Source organism: Fundulus heteroclitus, chromosome 11 (assembly GCF_011125445.2).
Source record: "Fundulus heteroclitus isolate FHET01 chromosome 11, MU-UCD_Fhet_4.1, whole genome shotgun sequence".
Taxonomy (NCBI): Eukaryota; Metazoa; Chordata; class Actinopteri; order Cyprinodontiformes; family Fundulidae; genus Fundulus; species Fundulus heteroclitus.
The window spans coordinates 29,959,673-29,982,697 of record NC_046371.1 but is presented as its reverse complement, the minus strand read 5'-3'; the positions used below and the strand labels follow the sequence as shown (position 1 = coordinate 29,982,697).

The window sequence follows — 23,025 nt, the reverse complement described above, 5'->3', positions numbered from 1 at the left end:
GCAATGTCCATTAGGAGATTGATTCTCAACCGAAAGAAAGAAGACAAGTGAGTGACTCAGAGACAGTTGGTGAATGGTTGCGGGGAGGAAGAGCGGGTGGAGACGTCATTTAGAAAGGGAGAAAAAAATTACTTGTTTCACATCAATACAAATTAAATTCTCTCATCCTTGGCTCCCTCTCCTCTAACCCCACCATGCCCTCGCCCTTCCAAACAGAATGAACATCTGCTGTCACTTGCCAATCAAGTGTTGACAGCCAGTGACCTTGCTTGGCATTGTTAGAAAACAATTCCTATTGACCTTGTATTTTTAAGTCACGCCAGCTGCCACTTTCCCTGGAATTTGTCTTGTAAAAGAGATCCCAAACCACCTAAAATTTTATTGATTGGAGCTTCATTAAACTGATTTATTGGGTTGCAGTTTAAGGGTTTAAACACGATTTTTAATGTTCGGCTGTACATCAGATTATGCTGTTATATGTTTTTATATTTTATTGGTCAGCTATTGTTTGGTGCATGAAAATCCCAATTAGGATTTTTTGTTTCAGCCATCAGACAATAAGGTGTCACAGACATTTACTGCGCAAAGTAACCAGTGGTAGAGCAGGTAAACCATATCGAAAGGCTACAGCCTTTGACACAGCTAGCTGTCTTGGTTCAATTACCAACTCCAGGCCATTTATTGCATGTCTTTGCCTTCTGCCTATTCAAGCTGCTACTAAAACAGACCACTTTAGCACCACAAAATCTAAAATAAAAAGGGATAAACTCAACAAGAGTGCAACTGAATAACACTGCATTTCATTAGTATTGCAACACACTCACCAATGACGTTTTAGACACTTTACTCTGTGTCATTTTACCTATTTGATTATGGATGTTATTAATAATTATAATTAGATATCATAATTCATAATATGCAACAAGGAAACATATTTCAAATGATTGTGATTAAGGGCAACCAGCCTTTAATGATTACAAGTTGCAATGGGACTTATTAATTAATAACTAAATTATTAACCTTATTCATCATAAAAAGATGGGTCTAACCAGTTGTGAAACTAAATTAGACTAGACACCTGTTAAGGTTAATAAGCTTAATTTATAATTGCAATTGGAATTATTAATCATTTACCACGAGAAAACGAAAATGTCTTTATGTATATCTGTGTTATTAACTCCAAGGGATGACTCGGTAACTCCTAGAGAAAATTAAATCACTGATATTAGAACAACCACTGATGGCTGCACTTTAGCTAGTCAAAATGTATTAAATCAATAATTCCCTGTTACAGCAATTATTGTTTAATGATACTACTTGAACACACTAACTACTGAATCAAACACACAACTTAAAAGAAGAAATAAAATAAAGATCAGCTAAATTTATGAATCTTGGAGGGAGCAGTCTTTAGAAATTTTCACCATTAACTAAGCCTTACTTAATTAAACATTGAATAATCACCATTAAACAGCAGCACATGTAATGTAAACAGCATTGAAAAAGGGTTTGACTAAAGCCTAGAGGTAGTATAGTGGCTTTTCAAACACTAGGGCCGCTGGCTAATGGCGGTTAGCAGGTGAACTATCTCCAAATAAAAATCTACATACATGTAAATACATTAAAGATACAATTTTGGCAAAATACGATTAAAAATAGGCAAAACATCTATAAACAGCAACCTTATTAATACATTGCTTTAAAACAGTGTTAAATACATTAACAGAGAACAAATCCTTCAGCTTCAAGTCCTTCTGCAATTGATTCCAGTCTGAGGGAGCAGCAAACTAATTAAGTACATGGGTACACTTTGTTTCCAGATATCAAAAGGTAGTAGAAATAAGTATTTTGATTTAATCAGGAGTCCCGATCGGTCCTTATATTTCAGTCAACTGGCTCAAAAAGGAATTGACAATAAGGTGAGAAGTGTTTTTTTAAGTCAACAGACAGTCAACTCAAAGTATACTTATGTTTTAATCAAAATACTTGGGAAAAATAAACAGATTCTGATTAGGTTAAGTACATAGGTATGGACTGGTTTGTGTACACGCACACAAAAAAGAAACGGATGAAATGGGAACATATAGGCACAAAATGGTGGAATGAATTGACAAGCAGATTCTTTCAGATGTTGCACAATTTTTTATATAAACTATACATGAAGAAAAACATCATCCAAATTTAATGTCCAGAATCATTTGACCTTGAAATCATGAGAATTTGCATGAGCACCATTCATGACATTCTGGGGAAACGTTTGATTTGGAGTTAAATTGCTACTGGCCAGTTACTGAGAGAGAGAAGGGGGGGGTGGGGGGGGTTAAGTTTGCAAGTGGGTATCTCTTAGCTGTCAGCCTGGATCTGTCTACTTTGTGCTGCTGCCAGGGTTGGGGTGAGCCCCTTGTCAATAACCCAGGGTCAATACCAAGGAGCAAAATCACTTGATCTAGCCTAAAAAGTCTAAAATCTACTTTAAAATTGGACGCGTGAAGCAGGGAAGGTTACTACTGTTGGAACAGGGGTCAGAGAATTTAGGATAGACACTAAATGGAGAAGGAAATTACACAGGAGGAAAACCTGTAAAATGATACAGCCCTGCGATTTAGGGATGTGGTGGAAAGGTTTCTCAGGGTGAAAGCGGTTCCTCTTGAGGAGACAAAAAATTGTCACAATCTGCTCCTCCATCCTCTCCTCCCCCTTGTATATGCCCTCCCCCCACTGTTTCAGTCTGGCAGTCAAAACGATTTAAGCCTATTTTATATAAGGGGACATTTCTGTAAAGTAACGCAATTGTGGTCTTTGCGCCGTTTCCCGTCTTACGCCCTCATTTTCATCCCTTTCCTAAGCAAGGTCTTTCACACACATAACAGCCTCCCTCATCTTTGCCTCCTCCATGCCCCCCACCCCCACCCCCCCCCCCCCCCCCCCCCACAACACCCTACCCTCCATCTCTCTCTCTTTCTCATGAATGTCACCTCTACTGCTGGTGGCTGCCGAAATTCACACACACACATGCTCTCGCAAGCGGTCGCCGACTTTGAATGGGAGGGGGGAGCGAGGAAAAGAAGGAGATGAGGGTGGGGAGGGGGGACTCAGTGAGGACTGTGGGAAAGGAGCGTGCCATCCGGAGGCAGAAGAGGAGTCTCTTGTCCGTCTGTGTCCATGTCTCCGCTCTGTTCTGACAAAGACCCCCAGCGTCCCGCTCGCTATCGTTCTTCCACCTCTGGATTTAAGTCAGCTGGAATACCGCCGGGACTCTCCGCTCATCATTCCGCGCTGCCACGTTTGGATGGGAGGCAAAGTTGGACCTCTGAGGACGGTACGATGGGCGACAAACACTTTGGCTTCTCTTGCGCTTTTAAGAGTTTCCTAGCATCAGGGATGACCTCACTTTTCTTCAGTAAAAGAGTTTTTATATGTGACAGAAATTGAGCTCCTTCTTTTTTTCTTTTTTTTTTTTGGTCCGTTAAAAGTAGGTTACCTATTTGGGAATGCACAATTTCAAACTTGACTGATGAGGTACCTCTGGACGTGAAAGATGAGTGGAGAAGAGGGATAGAAATATGTTTCCGTGCTCACCTTTCAGAAATGAGTTCTAGCCTCGGTCTGAAAATGTGACTGTAGCACATATTAGTGCTCTTCAGTACCTTTATATTTTTATTTTTGTCCTTTACTGGACTCTTTACAGTGGACTACATCTGATCTTACACATCTTCCCTCTCCAAGGGAACCATCAAGCTAAACTCCTCGCTGTTAACCCACTTAGTTGACCAATCTCCCCTTTGGGGGCTTCCATAAAACATCTGTCCTACTCTAGTTTTCTTGAGGAAAGCAAAAAGACAAGCCAGCAAAGGGAGCACAGGGAAGGAAGGCACCCCCCCCTCCCGAAGGCGTGAGGGGGGCAGAAGATGGCAGCTCTCGCCAGCTCTCTCATCAGACAGAAACGGGCAGTAAAGGACGACCAAGCCAACCGACCGGTTGCCAACAAGCGCAAGCCCTGTCCCAAGAGCAACAAGTCCTTGTGCCAGAAGCAGATCCTGGTGTTGATATCCAAGGTCCGACTATGCGGGGGTCGGAAAGTTCGCAACGAAAAAAGACCAGGTGAGTTGCTCGTGTTGTTTTTGTCTCTCTTGCTAATTGTTTTTTTTTTTTCAAATTTGAAGAGACAATATCAATCATTTATGTATTTATGTTTTAAAATGTTCTTTTTTTAACAGTTGTTTTTTTTATGTTGCTTTAGAAATCTTGGCTCCTACGTCTGCCTGTGGTGGTGACTGTGACATTACTAGTTTAAAAAGAGCTCTTTGCTCTGTCTTACACATGCTGTAATAATTCTCAGCTGATCTAGTGCCATTTTTTTACCATTAAAATCCCCACACCACACTTGTGTTGCTACAATACTACTAAAGACTCACCCATGTGATATAAAGTGATACAATTATATTATGTTGCAGTTGGTTTTCTTAGATGTGTATAAGCACACTGCCTCCATTTTAGCCAAACCCAAAAATCCATGGCTTTCAGAAAACTGTCTGTTTACATAATCATACCAGATGTTGGCTGGCATTGCAGTGCCAATAGAGGCGGGGTAGGGTGGGGTAATGGAGGGGTGGAGGTGGGGGGGGGGGGGTGGACATGAATCAAATGCCTCTAAGCTCACACAGAGTTACTGCATTATAATTATGCTTCCATAAAAACGTAAACATTTCCTGGGATGTCCCGTTCCCTGTGTTGGCTGCTGGGATTATGTGACATGCATGAGTTTTTTCGAGGTTATAGATATACTGAGGAATACTTGGAGTGCATTTGGATTCCTAATTGTTTATAAGATAAAGGATGAGAAAGGACTTAGTACGATAGATGGTGGCCATTGCTCTTGACTCAACTATCTATTTGAATTGTTTTCTACATTTTCTTCTGTTGTCTGTGGGAATATTTAGGAGGGGGAGGCAGAAGAGAATGCTCCATATTATAAGGTTGCACACAGAATTCAATCGAATTTCCATCATGATGGATTTTCACAGATATAATTTGTCATGTACTATTGAAAATTAACACTTACTGAATTATTGATTCATTACAGCATTACTTTACCTATTTTGCAACTTATCTTTTAAAAAGTAATTTTTTTTTATAAACAATTTTACCAGACAAGGCTTCAGGGATTTATTTTTATTTCTGGAAGATTTAACTTGACATTTTAGGTTTTTTCATACATACAATAGCGAGATATGGCATTATCCATACTTAGTAGTAGGTTGTCATTTCTTGTTTTTTTAAAGAATGCAGTTTAGTAAGTAGACATATCTTTTCACAGTAGAGAATATAATAGTTACTGTAGTAGTTATCGTGCAAATAATAAATAACGCAATGTTATTTTAACCAATCAAATCTGCTCACAATGTGGTTCACTAAGCTAGAGAAATATCCTTCACGTGTATTTAAAAGTAAGTAAAATATATAAAATAAAATGTGCCTAGTAGCAACTACTTCCAGCCATATCATGTGTTTTTGAACCATGCCTGTGTCTTTACATCTAAAGTTCTTCCACTGACTGGTGTAGATGTCTGGTGCTGGTCACTTTTCCCCTTCACTATGTCGTGCCTCTGTGGTTTTGGACGTTGTGTTCCAGACGTTTTGAAGTACGCGATGGTGCAACCTACTGTGGAATGTTTCGCACCGACCTAGCATGAAGTCATACTCGGCAGTCTCTAGTCCTCGCCTCAGTTTTCCATTTTTAATTGAGCTGACATGAAAACCTAACCACTCTTAGCAATTGGGTTCTACCTTGGAAAGGGTAAAGTGAGCATCAGCCAATATATATTATAAAATAAGCCAAAATTGGAGCTCAATTTTTTTTTCAACCCCAGGGATCTTTGATGATATCTCTTCACATAATCTTCTCAGCTCATTCTTTGTCTTTCTTCTGTCCTGTCCTCTCTTCTCTTCAGCTCATCTACAGGTTTATCTGCCGGATTTGGGTCTGGGAACTTCGACCTTTCCTTTTTTTTTCTGATAAACAGTTCCTGTGATGTTTTGGTCGTATTTTCTTGACCAATATCCACAGTTTCAGTTTTCTGGCATGGTCCACCCGATTCTCATTTAAATGGAGGAAGGAATAGCCACAGTTTCACAGATCGGACACCATGTTTAATATTGGGCATGAGGGGCTTTTGGGTGTAGCATTATGAAACCGCAAAAAAAAAAATGTTAATTGTACTCATACTAAATTATTTTTGTAGCCCCCCCCCCCCACTCCCACCTCCCGCAAATGAACAAGTTGGTATGGAACATTAAATCATGAAATAAAGCTTTGAACTATACACTGTACATTGGGTAAAATGAAAACATGCTAGACAATATTTTTATTGATAATATAAGTATTTTATTTATTTTTTTACAGTTTGCCTTTTGTAAAACCAATGCATTCACACAAGCAAGAACGTTAATACTTTCCCTTACACAGCAAACAGCTTGCAGGGTTCTACGTTTTAAGTAGCGGAGTTTCACCTGTCATATTAGTGTCCCATCAGAAATGGGCTCTCCTGATATGTAGGGAAAACAATCCATAAAGCAACAGGCTTCTATAACAGTAAGGACAACCATAAAATCTGCTGCCGGTGCTTGTGTCTGGCACAAATCAGCGAAGGAATGAGATCATTGTAAAAGCACAACAGCAACCTTATTTCAGATGCTTCTGTCCTCCTCACCAACTTCCACTGGGAGTCCTGTACAATCTCAGTACTTTACAAGACACCCTTTGGCCCTTTCACTTTCAGTGACCTGCAGTGTTGCCTTTTTTTTTTTTTAGATCAATTTAGCTCATTAATGTAAAGCGATTAATCAATAACCCACCTCTTAGTTGCTCAAGGTGGAATCTGGCTGGTAAAGGAAAGGGGGGGGGGGGCATATTGAACTACCTGCACGTCTGTATCACCTTCACTATCTCCCTCTCAGTGAAAGTTTATTTACACAGAAACGCGGCAACTGTTAAAACGCCACACGGTGTCAAAACGTTAAAACCACAAGACTGTTAGCCGAGTCAGTGGAAATCAAAGCATGCGAGCGTTGTGCAAACACGCACATCTTTCAGCATTGGATGAGCTGTTTGGCATAGAGAGGCACGGTAGTATGTCGCGGGAGTAAGCTTCCGAGGGGCCAGTCGACTGTTGGAACACAAACGTAGAGCCCGGCTCGCGGGCGGCGGACCGGGTTACAAGGAGACATCCAGCAGAGGATAGGATTAAGCTGACCCCAAGAGATCAGGCTTGCAGAACTCGCTTACTCAACAACACCTGATCAGACGATGCAGTGTTATGTAGCTTCCCATCAGAACTTCACTGACTGTGGCAGGGGTCAGAGATATAGAATGGGGGACAGCGGGGAGGGACACAGAAAGAGACACAAATCTGTGAGGGGTAAATTTGAGCCTAAAGAGAAAAGCAATTGTTTACTGACTTTAGAGGAATCCTCATCCAAAGGTGCAGGGGGGTTTCAAGGCATCGGAGGAGGCAACCAAAGGACACATCAAACCAAGTAAGAAAAGTAGAGAGGGACAGATCTGCAGTGCCGTTCAAAAATAAAAACAGTCTTTCACCTTTTTCATAGTCCTCTATGTTTTACGGTGGTGTTTTATAATAAACACAAAATAGTACATAATATTGAAGTAAAAGGACAATGAAACAGGGTTGTTGTATCTGTTTATCAAATAAATTAACAAATGTACTTGAAAAGTGTGGTGTGTGTGTTCACCCCACCCCACCCCCACAAACCCTTTATAGAACTTTTTTTTTTACCGCTATAGACCTTCAAGTACTTAGGGGAAATTCATTACCGTCTGTGCACATCTAGAAACTAAAGTGTTGTATTTTGTTTACAAAATAGCTCATGTTCAGTCAGGTTAGATTAAGAGCATCAATGATTATTAATTAGACTTTGATCTGGACTTTGACTGGACTTCTAATAGATTTTCTTCCAAGATTGTTCACATTTTTATTGTTAAAAAAAAATTAAAAACCATGTATCAAGACCGTGATTAAGAAACATTTAATTTAGGGGAAGGGTGCCACTAACTATAGCATCAGTGTTTTTGTAAAAAAACAAAACTGGAATTTCATAACAGGATAGCATTCTAACTGAATGGGTTTTAAACTGTTGGCTAAAAGGAAAAAATAAACACTTGCTGTTTAAGATTATACTCCTACCATAAAAGACAAGTTTTTGAAGACAGCTTTTTGTGTTAAAAACATTATATTACTTTATATTTTTTGTTCCCTTTTATAATTATTCACATCTTAGTGTTGGTGTTGTACATAAAATCCCAAAGAAAAACATTGCTATACACTTTGCAAAGCCCCATTGGTGTATTACAGCTTTAATTTTTTTTTGTGGTTTGAATGCGTACCATTGTTAGACTGTCGTGCAGACTAATCTGATGCATATTAATAAGTGCAAAGAGCTCTAATATCTCTCATAGATCCTTGTTTAGAAATAATTACATTTCTTTCTCGTCAATAAAGCTAATTAACCCCTGCGTAACTGGTGCTCATCAAATTTGAAGAAGTACTTAAACATCTAGGCAAACAAAAGATTAGCACTTGATTGCCGTTGAACTCATGCCACCAGCTTCTTAGGATTTTCCAGCTTTAAACAACCCTTCACGCACCACGGGGATCCAAACCGCCAGGAAACAGATGGTGTCGATGCCGCTGTTGACGGCAAAAAGCAGATGATGTAGCTCATCTCCTAAATTTTAGCCTGAGATAAACCCATGCGATTAAATTCACATTGAAATCTAAAGTTAATTTAATCCTCCGGTGCTCTCTTACATAAGTAAAACCCATGAGAAATGAAAAAGATTTCTCCATGCCGTTTAAAGGTCTCCGCAGCTGTATACCTTTGGTTTTCTCATGCTGGGCGCACTGGAAACAGGAGTTGATTTGTGAATTTTCATGTGAGCAATCCCTGTTGCCAAAAACAGGCCCTGGTCAAAGCATAAAACAAACACCATGTCGTTTGGTCATCCTCCCAAAAGCCAAAACCTTAACCTCCCACACATTGCCGCTAAGTGAGATCCATGATTTCTTTCATTAATGCTGACAAAGGTAGATCAAATTTACATCCAACAAGAGGCAGACAAGAAAGATAGAGAACATCTGTTGGAGTAATGATGACAGGATAAAGAAGAAAAAGCCCAGAGAGTATTTAGGGGTTGAGATAAAAATTTGGTTTTAAAGTCCTTAGTACATCAGTAGTTGCATTTGATTGAACAGCGTGAAATATTTTTTCTGTTGTAATTAAGAAGTTAAAACGAAACATCAACTTCAAGTCTGTTACACTTTCTTGACTGAGCATATATTTTGCTGCTGCCCAGTCAGGGAAGACTGATTGGAAAGTTTCTGACTAGATCGTGAGACAGAAGATATAGCAATGCTAGAACAGCAGTTGGTTTTGGGAAGTATTATCCAGGTGGTTATAGTATGGGACTTCATCTGGTGAATGAGGTGTGTGCTATTATTATGAGACCCTGTAGGAAAGTGTCTGCTTTAGGCTTGATAGCCTGGTGTTTCTATGTTTGAGACCTTTATTTCAAAGTGATCAAGAAAGAAGACCCCTCTATGTGTCTGTCCGCTGGATTGACAGAGTTGGACAATAAAGACCTCCCCATAGGCTGGCTGACAATGCAAAAGCATTAATGAAGTCCGGCACCAATTTTAATGGTTTGTATGGTAGCATTTTGGGTGTTCGGTAGAAAAACTAAACTATGACATACTGACGTTTTGAAAACACTGTTAGAGCACAGCGAATGGCTCACCATTAGCCACAAATTATGGTAAAGTCCATGTGCTTAGAAAATTCTTATCAGCTATAAAATATACGGTTGTTTCACAGTTTTTATTGAATTTCAGAACAACGCTCAATCATCTCCAGTTCAACTTATAAGAAATACTCTGACCAAAACTGAACCGGGTCATTGTACACAGTCTCTCAAAGAGATTCCTGAAAAACAGGGCAAGTTGAATTTAAGCCTTGAAAATGCATTGAGAAACTGCAAAAACATATTGACAGGAAAGACTTACCATTTAAATCTTAAAGTTCATGGTGGAATTGTTACAAAGGGAAATACAAGTTTACTATTAGGTAGAAAATTAATATTTATGTCTCTTAAAAAAACCGATAGCTGCGGACTTAGATTAAAAATATTGGGTACCGAAAAAACCGGACAGAAACTTTCTGGCACAGTGCAGCGTGATGACTGCTGGATTAGTATGGTTTTGCAGCCACGGGGTCTGACCAACTCTCATTCTGTGGCCTGTGTTGCACCAGCTACGCTGCTCCTGACATTCTTTTTAATATTTTCAGCAGGTTTTAGAAAACGTTCTGTGTCTACATGGGCTGTAGGAGTTTATTTAAAAAATCTATGCCACACCAACAGTTGGTGATAGGTTCAACGTCATCATTCTGTGTTGCCATTTTAAATAAGCCGCTCAATATCAAGTTCTCGTGTGTGCAGCACAAAGAAACTTGATCTAAAGGTTGATGGCTTAGATTAAAGAGTTAAAAGTAAAAGGAAACAGAGCAGAAATGTTTTTGGACAATATCTAGCATAGCACAGCTTCAGGCATGCTCAGGATGCTCTTCTTTTGAGTTTTGACGTTTCTGTTAAAGTGATTGGCAACCGCTGGTGCAGAACATGTATTACAGAGTTTTGGATTAGAGTCCCACAGACTATGTAGACAGAGCACAGGTTTTTCTTTTTAATCCAAACATAATCAATCAATAAATATAAATTAAAAATGTGGGTCCCAGAGATGCAGTACATGATTTACGCCTAAAATCCTAACTGAACTGAAGCAAAGGTGAAAATACCACCATGACAATGCAAAAGGCTAATATTTACAAAAACAGTCTAAAACAAGTTCACTATAGCATTTTTTTTTATATACTTAATTATGTGTTTCGCCTGCAGTGACAAGGTGCCTCTACCAGTTGTCACTCGAGGTTTTCATACGCTTTGTGATTGAGTGATTCAGTCAATGCTAATACAATTTCTTTGTGGTCTGCTGGTGTGTTGAGTTCGCTGCTGTGATCATCACACTTTCTGACAGAGGTCCAGCGCCCTTAGCACTGCTGGGGATGCCTCTATTTGTTTGTTCTGCATACATTAAAGGCCCTATTTATGTCCTTGCTGGAGGCTCCATGCAAGAAAGGGAAATGTAATGGTAGAGGCTGGGCAGACAAGTTCTTGTGCCTCTGTGATATGTAGTTCATTTAAAGCAAAAACCTAAAGGCTGTGTGATAATTCGCAGAGATGCACCAATCACAACTTGGGTTTTTATTAAATAAGGATTTTTACCAGTTCCAATTCCCCCCCCAAAGAGCTATTATAAGGTAAAAAATAAATTTTTCCAGTGGCTTATGAAAACATAATTACTTCTTTTAGGATCAGAAGCCGCATCACAATGTGTGTGAGAGAAAAGAATAAGTAAAATGTGGTTTCACACTAAAAACAAAATCCTATATTATCCAGTAACAAAATTATCGCAGTTATTGCTACATTGCATCACTGTTAAAATATCAGTCTACATGTGTGTATTATAATGCATGTCGATGGTTACCCTAACAGTGAGGTTTTCAAAAGACATCAACATTTCCAAATCCACCATGAGCAATGAGAGAGAGGCTCAGAGTTCAAAAGGATTCTCCAAAAACAAACTGTTCTTTAACATTAAATCTTCCTGTTGTTCGCTAAAAGAACCCTGCTCTCTCCAACTCCCTTGATGAAACACAAACATGCTTCTTGCCTCTGTAACAGTTTCAACACCGAGGAACATTTGACCACTCAGTGTGACGCTGTTCCGAAAAACAGTCACTAAGTGGCCGGACATCCAGTCATTGCAGATCAAGTTGAAAATGTGTTGATTTCTTTCACCAGCAAATCTTTTCATTGCCCGTCTGATAATCTCATCAAAATAGTTTTGAAAATCTGCTGCAGCGCCGGTCTGAGCATGTTGCTAATTGTCAGTGATATGGTGCCGTAATAACGCTAATGAAACACATATGTGATTATTGAATCTGTGTCAGGGAAGGAGCGTGAGTCCTATTTGCTCCTGTCTGTGTTTGACATGCTCTTGTCAGCGCCATTAATAAGCCGCAATAACTCCGGCCCAAGTTGGAGAACCGCTGCCACTGTCACATTAAATGATTCAAGAGGCCTTGAATTCATTTTAGGGGGTCATTGTTGAAGCTGCTATCTAATCCATTCGTATTCTTTCTTTAACCTCCCCGCATCCCATTATCGCTCTTCTTCTCCCTGCATCATTTTTCTGCCCTCCTTCAAAGCTTGTCACACTGTGTCTTTATATCACTCTGCCGCTCCATCATTGGCCTTTACCCTTCCTCCTTCTGTCCTTCCCTTTTTTTTTATCGCTGTAGCAAACACACAGCGTTCCTCGATGATGTTCGCTAGCTTCGTTCCTCTCGAGCTCTAGCTAAGGTTGATAATTACCAGCAGCACAGAAGAGCTTGTGGCCCAGTTTAGAAAAGCGAAAAGGAAAAAAAAAAAAAAAAAGAGAGGGAGAGAGAAACCAGATCCTCGTTTTATTTGACACAGAATCAAACATGACACAAGAGACACGGTCCTTTCATGCAGCGTGCAGTACAAATGAACACATGTGCATACATGCACCCGATCAAACTGGCTCTGCGCATGCGATGCGGCTGAAGGACAAGCAATGAGGAGAACATGAAGCGAGAGCCGGGGAGTCCTGATTACACAAATCGAGGAAAACCCCTGTTGTTGGGTCCGGTCAAAGTAAGAAAAGAAAAACTGCCCCGGGCCGCTCAGTCATGCAGCCCCCCTGGTAATTACCCCTAACCTTATCAGGAGGAGCTCCGTTGAAAAGAGATCACACAGACGAAAACTGGGCTCAAATCAGGCAAGATAAATGCCTCAGTCGAAACAATAACCAACACCGAGCCATATATTATGCTGATCAGTGGTACAAACTCAACTAGCCTACTGCTTTTTTTTTCTCCCCCCCCCCCCCCCCCCCCGCGCAATTACATTGCAGGGTCTGAGTGTCCTTGATGGCAGCCGTGAGGCACACAGTGATTAGATCGGGTTCTTATGTGCTCTGACCTCATTTAAACAGAGACACACATAATTGCTGTGTGAAAGGGTCGCACACGCACGCACGCACACACACACACACACACGCGCACACACACATACCCAGAGGATTGCCAAGATGATCATCAATACTAATAAAAAGTTAATCTGATGAGGGGCATCCCTATGTAAGCCTTGCTGTTTGTGTTGGGATGAGAGGCGTTCTCAACGTATTAAACGAAGCACGCTCGCAACTATGATGTCCCTGGAATTTACCATCCCCAATTCCGTCAGAGCCTTTTATATGGTAGTATTTATCTATAAAATGAGATACCGCCTTACAGATTCTTCTATTTTTAAAGATAACCCCAATCAATGCAAAAAACTTTTCCCCAGTTTTTTGTAAAAAAAAAAAAATTCCCAATTCTAATAACAGCTTGGCTACCCTTGACATCAAAACTGCCATCAATCATTTCTGGTTAACATGCGATGAGTTTTTTTTTTAAAGCTCCGGTGTGTAAAATTTACTCTCATATAGTGGTGCGCTAAATTATTTACAAACGACCGAGAAGCGGGCTCTGGTGCCTCCCTGTTAAGCGCGTAATAGCTACTATGGAAGCCGCGGAGTATCATAATTGTGACTATGTCAACATCCTGCATGAGTGTCCAGTTAGGTCATACGATACAAATTTTTATTTTAATTGATGCCAATAAGTTACAAGCATGTCCTCCATGTATTTGGTACCAAGCTAGAACAAACAAATTAGCCGTCTCTGCCGGGAGGACAGAAAAGTTGCTGGACTACACTGCTCTGTTTCGAACTTAATGGCAAAAATTCAGCTTGCAAGCAAGGTTAAAAAGCTACGCTATGTAGACTCTCGTTTTCTCCTGGTTATTACTTATTTTTCTTTTCTTGGTTGCTTTCTCTTCCCTCTCGCTAGGCAGAGTATGGATGATCCTCCATTTCCACTGGAAACGACAAATAGAATGATCTATGGTCATCTTTGCTTATTTTATACTACTTCTCCGACAACGTGTCTTTATATACAGGTAAAACGCGTAAGGCTAACAAGTTTCTCACCTTTTGGCTACTGTAATCAAAAATGGCGTTGCAACATGTCGTCTTTATGGGTGCACAGCCACCTATGTATTTTTAAGCAATTAATTCTAAACAATGAGAACGCTTAAAAATTTTTATGCGATTGTTATTAGGCTTTGGTGGAATATGTACTTATGAAAGCATTGCTTGATGTTCACAAGTAAAACGCCAAATTATTTATACACTGTCCCTTTAAATGTCATGTGCGCCACAGCACCTCACTCAGATTTAAAACCTGGCTTTGACTAGGCCACACTGAAACCGCAATTGTGTATGTTGCAACCTGATCATTGTTCTGCTACTCTTAACCTTATGTGCTTGAGTTTAAGGCCACAGACTGATGGCCAGAAATGCTTCTCCTGGATTTTCTGCTAGAGAGCAGGATTCATTATTCCTTTGATTAGAACAAGTCACCCTGCTCCTGAAAAAGCAAAGCAGTCCCAGACCAACACATGACCACCACATTGTGTCAATATCATTTTGATGATCTTTTTTTTTTTTTTTCAAAAAATATTTACATCAGGTGCAACAAGATTCTCACCTTCCAAGAAGTTTCTCCTTTATCTTTTTATCAGTCTGCAGAATATTATCCTAAATGGCCTACAAAACCTCAATATATTTTTAGGCAAACGTGAGACAGGCATTTGTCTTTAGCAGAGATTTGACCTTGAAACTCTCTCATAGATGCCATTTTTGCCCAGTCTGCTTTTTATTGTTAAATGATGAACATTGGCCTTAACTAAGGCACATGAGGCCCACAGAGCTTCAGACCTGGTCCTGTGTTCTTTTGTTATATCTAGAATGAGTCATCAATGCACTCTTGCAGTAATGTGGAAACCCAGATATAAGGTTCCCCACTGTTCCATGTTATGTCCACTTGTGGATAATGGCTCTCAGTGTGGTTTGTTGGAGTCCCGAAGGCATAGAAAGGGCTTTGCAAACCTTTCCACACTGATAGATGTTAACGACTTTGCCTCTCATCCGTTGATTCAATTCTTTAGGTTGGGTCATGACGTGTTACCTTTTGAGATATTTTACCCTGATTTATGTTGTCTGACAGATTCTTTTCAAGCAATTTCTTCTTTGTTCTATAATTTCTGGGTTTGCCTGATAAAATTACACTGAGCTTTGTGGTTAATCACAGGTAGTACATAAAAATTAACAAGGGAAGCAATAACTTTTTCACTTAGGGTAAAGCTGTTTTAGGTAACTGTTTTCCCTCAGTAATCCAAATCATAATTTGAAAGTTGGATTGCCGTTTATTAAGATTATTTTCGTCTAGGGTAAAATATGTCTGACAACGTGAAAAATTAAAACGTGGGACAAAAGCAAAATAGAAGAGATCTCTAAGGGACAACAATACTGTATTTTTTCCATAACACTGAATCTTAGCACTTGTAACTAGTTTGGCATTCAAATATACTTTTACATTGCATCAGTTTTTTAACAAATAATAATTCAATTGTTATATGTGATATTTCCTGTCGGATACACGCCTCTTGTAAGGGTTACATAACTTACTTCAGGAGACCACACGTCTCTGCATGTAAGCTGCAAATCACATTTTCCCTCATGTGGGAAGAGGTCACTTGGATACGAGCCTGCTGATGAGTCAACATGTTGTCGGGAGCGGCGACAACACCTGCGTGCGAATGCACATAAACAGACATTGAGCTCTCTTTGACCCACTCTCCGCTGACCTGGATCGGTGAATTTTTTTCTGTCACTCAAACCCACACACATGTCCCTGAAGTGAAGAGAGCAGTCAGTGTTTAGTGTTTACAGCGTTTAGTCGGGCAACATCATCAGAAGGGTCCAGATTTCGACCAACAAGGTGAGGATGGACTTGTTGAAAGAGTTCATTTTAGCAGTAACGCTAAACTTTCCTTAACCCTAACCAAGTAGCTTGATTGCAAATCAGACAGTGATAAAAGTGTCATGTTTTGTTGAGGTGAAGGACCAAAGTGACAACTGGCGCATTATGATGGCAATCATTTTTTAACAAGGAGACTTACGGAACTCAGGTACAGGAACAGAAGCGATAACAGACGACAACGAATAAACAAAAACCTGGAAATTAATTACAACGGTGAATGGACAGAAATGACCTACAACACAGGAGAGTGCAATTAACAAAACAAGAAATAGGTGCCACTCAGGAAAAAATGTGTTTAATTAAAAGAAAAAAGAAAAGACAGACATGGACTGGTAAACAATATAGATTCTGACATATTGATCTGTAAAATTCACAGATTGTTTTCTGGATTTTGACCCAAACACGACTGTCTGTTTTATTTCTTTGTAACCTGCTGAACTATCTCTTGCTGTTTTTCCAGAATGCTAGTCTAGAGTACACTCTTATGGGTCATGTTAAAGAGCATCACTAAACAGCCTGTGTGAGAAAATAGAATGGGCAACCTGCTATTCTCAATATTTCCTAACATTTCCAAAAGCCTTTTTTTTTTTGTGAACAGTTTGGGTTCCGCCAGAGCTTCACACCTCATGGGATTGTAATCACACATCGGCACGCACAAAACGGCATCTACAAAGGGCTTTTTTGATTTGGGTTTTATAAATTTCAAACACCATGTATTGATGCTGTTAATGCCAGCAATATATTGATCAGTATGAACTTTTTTGATCCTTGATCCCTACACTTTGTATAGATTATACTGGATGTAAGGAAATTGTGGCTTAAAGGCAATCAGTATTGTAATGTTCAATCTCACAAATGTATCCTTCCCTAACATTGTGCAGCCCTATTTTGCATCTCATCTGAATAAATGGTAAAAAAAAAAAATAATAATAATAATAATAATAATAATAATAATAATAAAAAAAAGATCTGACTATGATGAAAGCCACTGATGCACCTCTCAGGCTCCTTCTGGAAGAGTTGTGATTTTCTTTCCATGGACTGTAACACATAAAAACTGTTTAACTTTGTTTTAACTCAACAATTAAATATAACAAACATTGACCAAAAAACTAAGAAATTTGAGCCAGATTCTTTGACAGATGTAGTAATTTCAAATCTAACAGAAATTAAAGGAATTATTAAAATTATCTCCATTTATCTATCAAAGCACAGGTCCTTAATCTTAAATGGATTTTTCTGAACTCAAAACAAAGTGCATAAAAAATATGGTTTTGATGGCTTTACAGACAGAAAAAAGTGGAATCTTTATGTTTGAGGAACTAGGGGGAAAACAGTGGGAATTTGACATTTTGATCATGAGCCAACCGCTGGCTAAAACCCATTTATCATGATAGGAGCAGTCTCTAGGCTCTAAATCAAAATGTTAACCCTCGTGTTATCTATGCATTGTTTCAGACCAACTTATCATCACAGTTCACCACCTTACAGTCAAATATTATTCAAGAAGGGTTTGTAAGACATCAGGACAAGTACGGCATGTTGAACATTTTTAGTCACGAATTAAAAGCATCTGCTGCTGAAACCACAGTAAAAGGCATCCAATAATTTAAAGAAATACATGGCTATACTAGAAGTTTCATTATGGAATGAGTGTATTTTGTAATTTGAGGGACATTTAATGGATTGAAACAATCAAAATACCTTTTTTTCTGGTAGTCTGATAGGCCTGTTCGCTGGGCGGAAATTCTGTTCAAGCTCAGCTTGACAAAGTGGATGTTAATTAGTCGTCCCAAAGTATTGATATCATTCTTTACAAAGAAACCTAAAATAGGCACATGAGACATTTGACATGAAAATGAATAAGCAACATTCCAAAGGCTGACAATGACTGCATTGGCAGTGTAAATGTGTTTTCTGATGCCCTGTACATCAACATACATTGTATTTCCTATAGCTTTGCAGTTAAATCTGATTCTGCATATATCTGCATATATATCATATTCTGCATACAGCCACTTATAGCCTGAAACGAATAGTTACCACTTAAAATGCTCAAAGCTGTGGTGAACAACAACTTCAGATGACAGAAATTCAGTTAAATTCAGTTTATTCATGTAGTGCCAATCCACAACCCATGTCATCTCAAGACACTTTGAAAAGTCGATTTTATCAAAATCGTACAAACAGATTGGTTAAAAAGTTTTCTAAGGAAAAGCATGAAGAAATACATTTAAAAAGGGGGGGAAAAATCACAGTCTGAACAAAAAAATGTACTTCTAATGACTTTAGAAATTATATGTGGAAGTCCCCAATGACTGCACAGTCTTATTTATCACATTAAATTGGCAATGCTGATGCTGATGCAAGGATGTGCAAGTCTTCTAGCACTGTGACTTGCAGACTTAACTAAATCAGATAGAGAAGAGCTACTTAGAAAAACTTGGGAGTTGCTGAAAACTCCTGAGTAAAGGTTTTTTTTTTGGGGTCCATTTGATGTTATTTTGATCAATGTTTGAATCAAAATAACAGAACTGCTCCATCACCTTGTAGTATTCTTTCACTGATTGAATGCCACCATTTCTAAACCCACCAAAGCAGCCACGCATGACCTTTTGAGAAATCATCTTCATTACCAGCCCCGATTCAACTCTTGGAGCGAACTGCATGTGCGCCCTCATGATGCAAACACTGGGTTTTTGCTCATGCAAACAATGCTGTGTGCTTGCTAATCCAGGCAGAGTTAAACTGCTGTCAGAGTGTGTCACTATCTGACAGTTTGCTCCTTTAACTGTGCATAATGAGGAAAAAAGAAGTTGACTTGCTGAATAATTAGTGTTCTTTCTACTCACGGTTGGACAAAAACCATCGAGTTTGAAAAAGTTCTGCTTCAAAATTAACACAGGCAATTAAGTTCACACATGACAAGGGCAGCTATCCAGCTACAGGCATAAAAGAGAGGAGGCTCTGAATTGACAATTTTTTTTTGCATTATTAGAAATGTATGTTTTTATTTCTGTTTAGCTGCTTTTGTGACAGAGCCAAACATAGGACTAAAAGTTGGAAAATTCAAACATTGGAATTATGAATGTTTCTGTACACTCTGAGAAACAATGGTTTGGGAAAATGCAAATGTACCAACAATATGTGACATAAATCTACTAATTAGCAAAAGGTCCAAACTCAGAGCAAGGTTTAAACTAATAAAAATCATGTATCTTTGGTCGCATAGTTTCCCGTAGTTTCCCTGTCTCACACAGTTTTGCATGTAGGCCGAAAAGTTAAAGTCATTTTAAGTCTATCATGCAGGCCTTGTGAAAGACTACACTTCTGGCCTTCTTTCTGTAAAGGTCAGATTTGCAGAATGCGCAACTAATGGCTGTCCTGACAACTAATTGTCCCACCTGAGCTGTGGATCTTAGCAGCTCCTCCAGAGTTGGCATCTTAGCTGCTTTTCTGCCTTGATATGTTTGCAGTTGTACCATTTTCAGATGATAGATTGAGCAGTGCACCATGAGAATTTCAAAGCTTGGGTTATTGGTTCTTAACCCAAGCCTGCTTTAAACTTCCCCACAGCTTTGTCCCTGACCTGCCTGCCGTGTTCCTCTGGCTTCATGATGCTTTTTGTTCACTAGCGTTCTCTAAAAAACCTCTGAGCCCTTCACAGAACGGCTGGATTTAGACTGAAATTAAATTACACACGGGTGGACTCTATTTACTAATAAGGTGACCTCTGAGAGCAAATGGTTTCAATGAATTTTATTAAGGGATATTAAAGCGAACGGTGAATGCGAGTGCATGTCATACGTTTCAGATTTTTAAATGAAGAAACAAAAATGAATAAGTTACCCTCCACATATAAATTATTTGTCATCGTATGTTGCTTTGTTTTGGCTTAACACCGGATCTGTTTTTTTTTTTTTTTTGTTCAAGTGTAAAACAGAGAGCGCAATTTCCTTTTTTTTTATTTTAATTATTTCCTTTTTTATTTTTTTCTGAGCCACACCTGCTACTTTCCTCTAAAGTGACTAAATGAGAGTTTTTCTTCAGAGTGAGCTTTTTAATTAGATTCCATAGAAATGAACTATGCTGTTAGAGAGACCCTGTCCTGTTCAGAGAAACAACAGAGTTTAGTACGATTTAATATAATGTACTGAAGGCTCGATTGCAAACTGTCCATTAAATTTCTAACCAACGTTCAACGTCTTAGACCTGAGCACATGCCGTCACCGCTCTTAACACTACAATCTCCTTCTCTGGCCCCTTTGCCACCTTCTCGCCGCCCTTATCCACCCATCCCTCTTTCTGTCTCCCTCTCTCATCTCTTGTTCTTGCCTCTGCGGGGACGAGTAATGAAAGGCTTCCATGCTCTAATTGGATGACGTATTGTGTTATTAGGTGAGATGAAAAGGAACATAACTCAAAAGTAATGGATCGAGAAAAAAAAAAAAAAAAAAAGAAAAGCTGAGCACGACCAGGAAAGTGAAAAATCTGTGACAATATTTTGACACGCGTCTTTAAAAGAAAAAGGGGATGAGGGGGGGGAGCTGCAGAAGCACGTGCGCAACAATGGGAGTAGGTCACACTTTCACTGATGTTTCAACCCTGGCACAGTTCCTCAGAGAAATAGTGCTACAGATCTCATCATTTCCTCCCATGCCACTGTCGCCCTCCTGTGCTAGTCCGAAGACTACCGACAGATTGAGCTGTGCCCTGTATGTACGTCTCCTGGGAGTGTGTGGGGTGGAAGGGGAGGAGTTTAATTGAGGGGAAACTCCTGGATGACTCACTGCATAGCACAGTGTCCACGCCAAACCTTCTCTCCGTGTTTACACTTCCTGGTTAGAGAGCTGCAGTAAAGATGCCTCGTCACTTCATTTGCTGGAGGAAAGGAAACTGTGCTGAGCCATGCCAGAGCTCCGGCAGGATCCTTCATAGCTTGCATGATTATTGTGTCGTGCATCTCTTCTGAAATACCTGCAGAGATCGCTGCAGGGACCTCCATCCTACCCTCCAGCACCCAACTCTCTGCATCAGGAATTTTTTTCTTCACTTTGAATTTTCACGTTAGTTCATTACCCAGCGTTTACCCAGATGTGTGAGGAGCTGATACCTTTTTCTAGAAGGCCTCAAACAGCTCTTTTGATGTCATAGTGAAGAATGACCCCCCCCCCCCCCCCCCCAAAGATGCATATTACAAATGTCAACTGAAAGGGGACGGAAAAACAATCTAGTACAGGATATTCCTTTAGACGTTATCTTAAAAACAAACACATATAAAGCAGATTACTGCGACAGACTGGCAACCTGTCCAGGGTGTAACCACTGAGCTATATAATAAACTGGAGTGCTGATTTTGCCGAAAAACTGAAGTCACCGGCCGCCATCTTGTTACTCCCTACTCTCACAGAATCCCATAGGATTTGCTTGCAACAACAAGCAGTTTTCTGGCTGTGTGAAAACGTTTCACAGGTAATTCTACAGTCAGTGGATGTACTAACACTATCAACTACTAGGAAATTAGGTGCTGAAATATTTTACATGTTATTCATATTAAATATATATATATGTATATATAAGTATGTCTATATGTATTTTTTTATATATATGTATACACCTATGTAAATATATGTTTTTGTATATTGTTATTTATATATTTATAAATGTTAAACATATATATTTAAATGAATAAAATGCAAAATATTTCAGCACATGACTTTCTCAGTACTTGTTATTTTTAGAACATAACATAAAAGTATATGGCATTTGACATTTTAAAAGTCTTAAGCCCCCCCCCGAACATGAGAAAATCCTCGTTATTCGATGCTGTAGCGCACATATTCCCTTGTTACTGGGGGGAAATAGGGAGTACCAATATGGCGGCTGGTGGCTTCAAAGCGACTCGTTCAAACAGACGGTGATTAGCACTCCAGTGTATAATATAGCTCAGTGGTTGTACCCCGCCTCTCGTCCATTGACAGCTAGAGATAGGCACCAGCTCCCCTCGTGACCCCACAAGGGATAGGCGTGTTAGAAAATGGATGGATGGATGGCTAAAGCAGATTTTAACACCATTTTACATGAGTCTAAACTGACATATCTTGTGCATGTTACAATGTAAAACAGAGTTCAATGCTGAACCACATGCTATTACAGGTATTTGCTTTAGAACATGGTGAGTGGTCCAAATCATAGAGAATCTATGATTCCAAAAGACAAACTGAAGAAAAAAGATGTTGATGATAAGATCGAAAGAAGGTTCCTCGTTTCAACTCTGTCTGTCTTGAATCGGTTTGATGAAAAAAAAATAAGATAGCTATAATGCTGAACCATGTTTCTTGATGCATTTTAGTGAATGTTTCAGCTTCATCGTGGAGTTCTAAAAACTGGAAGGAGCTACCTTCACAGACATGGCTGTCTCAAAATGTTCTTGAGACAGTGGGGTAACTGTTTGTGCCAAATCGTACCTAATTTTAATGTTGACCAGCAGATCCTGAGATTTGGATGTTGGTTTCCAGCTTTGTCCATTAGCAGAATTTCACCGGATGTGTCGCATTCTACAGTACATACCAGTTTTATATGAAGCTGATACCAAATAGAATAAAAAAATATCTGAAAATGTGTGTTGGTTGTCACATTGCATCATAAACTCAAACTGTGCCAATCTTTTGATCAACAGTGAGACATTTAAGTAACCACTTAAGGTTGTGTTTTATGCAGTTTGTGAATGGGTAATCTTTGGTTAACATGTGGCTGCAGCATCTGTCTAATGTGTTGCTTTCCTTCCGTCTTTTGCAGAGCCTCAGCTGAAAGGCATCGTTACGCGACTGTACAGCCAACATGGATTCTACCTGCAGATGCAGCCTGATGGCAACTTAGGCAGCACAAAGGATGAAAGCAGCGCATTTTGTAAGGATGTTGGCTTTTCTGTTTCTGTTT

At 39.4% G+C, this 23,025-nt stretch overlaps 1 protein-coding gene across 1 annotated transcript in view; it reads left to right on the top strand.

The window, feature by feature from the left end:
• The first annotated feature begins 3,087 nt into the window (after positions 1–3,087).
• Positions 3,088–23,025, top strand: part of fgf11b (fibroblast growth factor 11b) — a 49,094-nt gene continuing 29,156 nt past the window's right edge. Inside the window, exons 1-2 of the mRNA XM_012854677.3 lie at positions 3,088–4,101; positions 22,885–22,995. Of these exons, the coding sequence (XP_012710131.1) occupies positions 3,909–4,101; positions 22,885–22,995 (304 nt within the window). The 5' untranslated portion in view covers positions 3,088–3,908. The remainder of the gene's footprint in view (positions 4,102–22,884; positions 22,996–23,025) is intronic.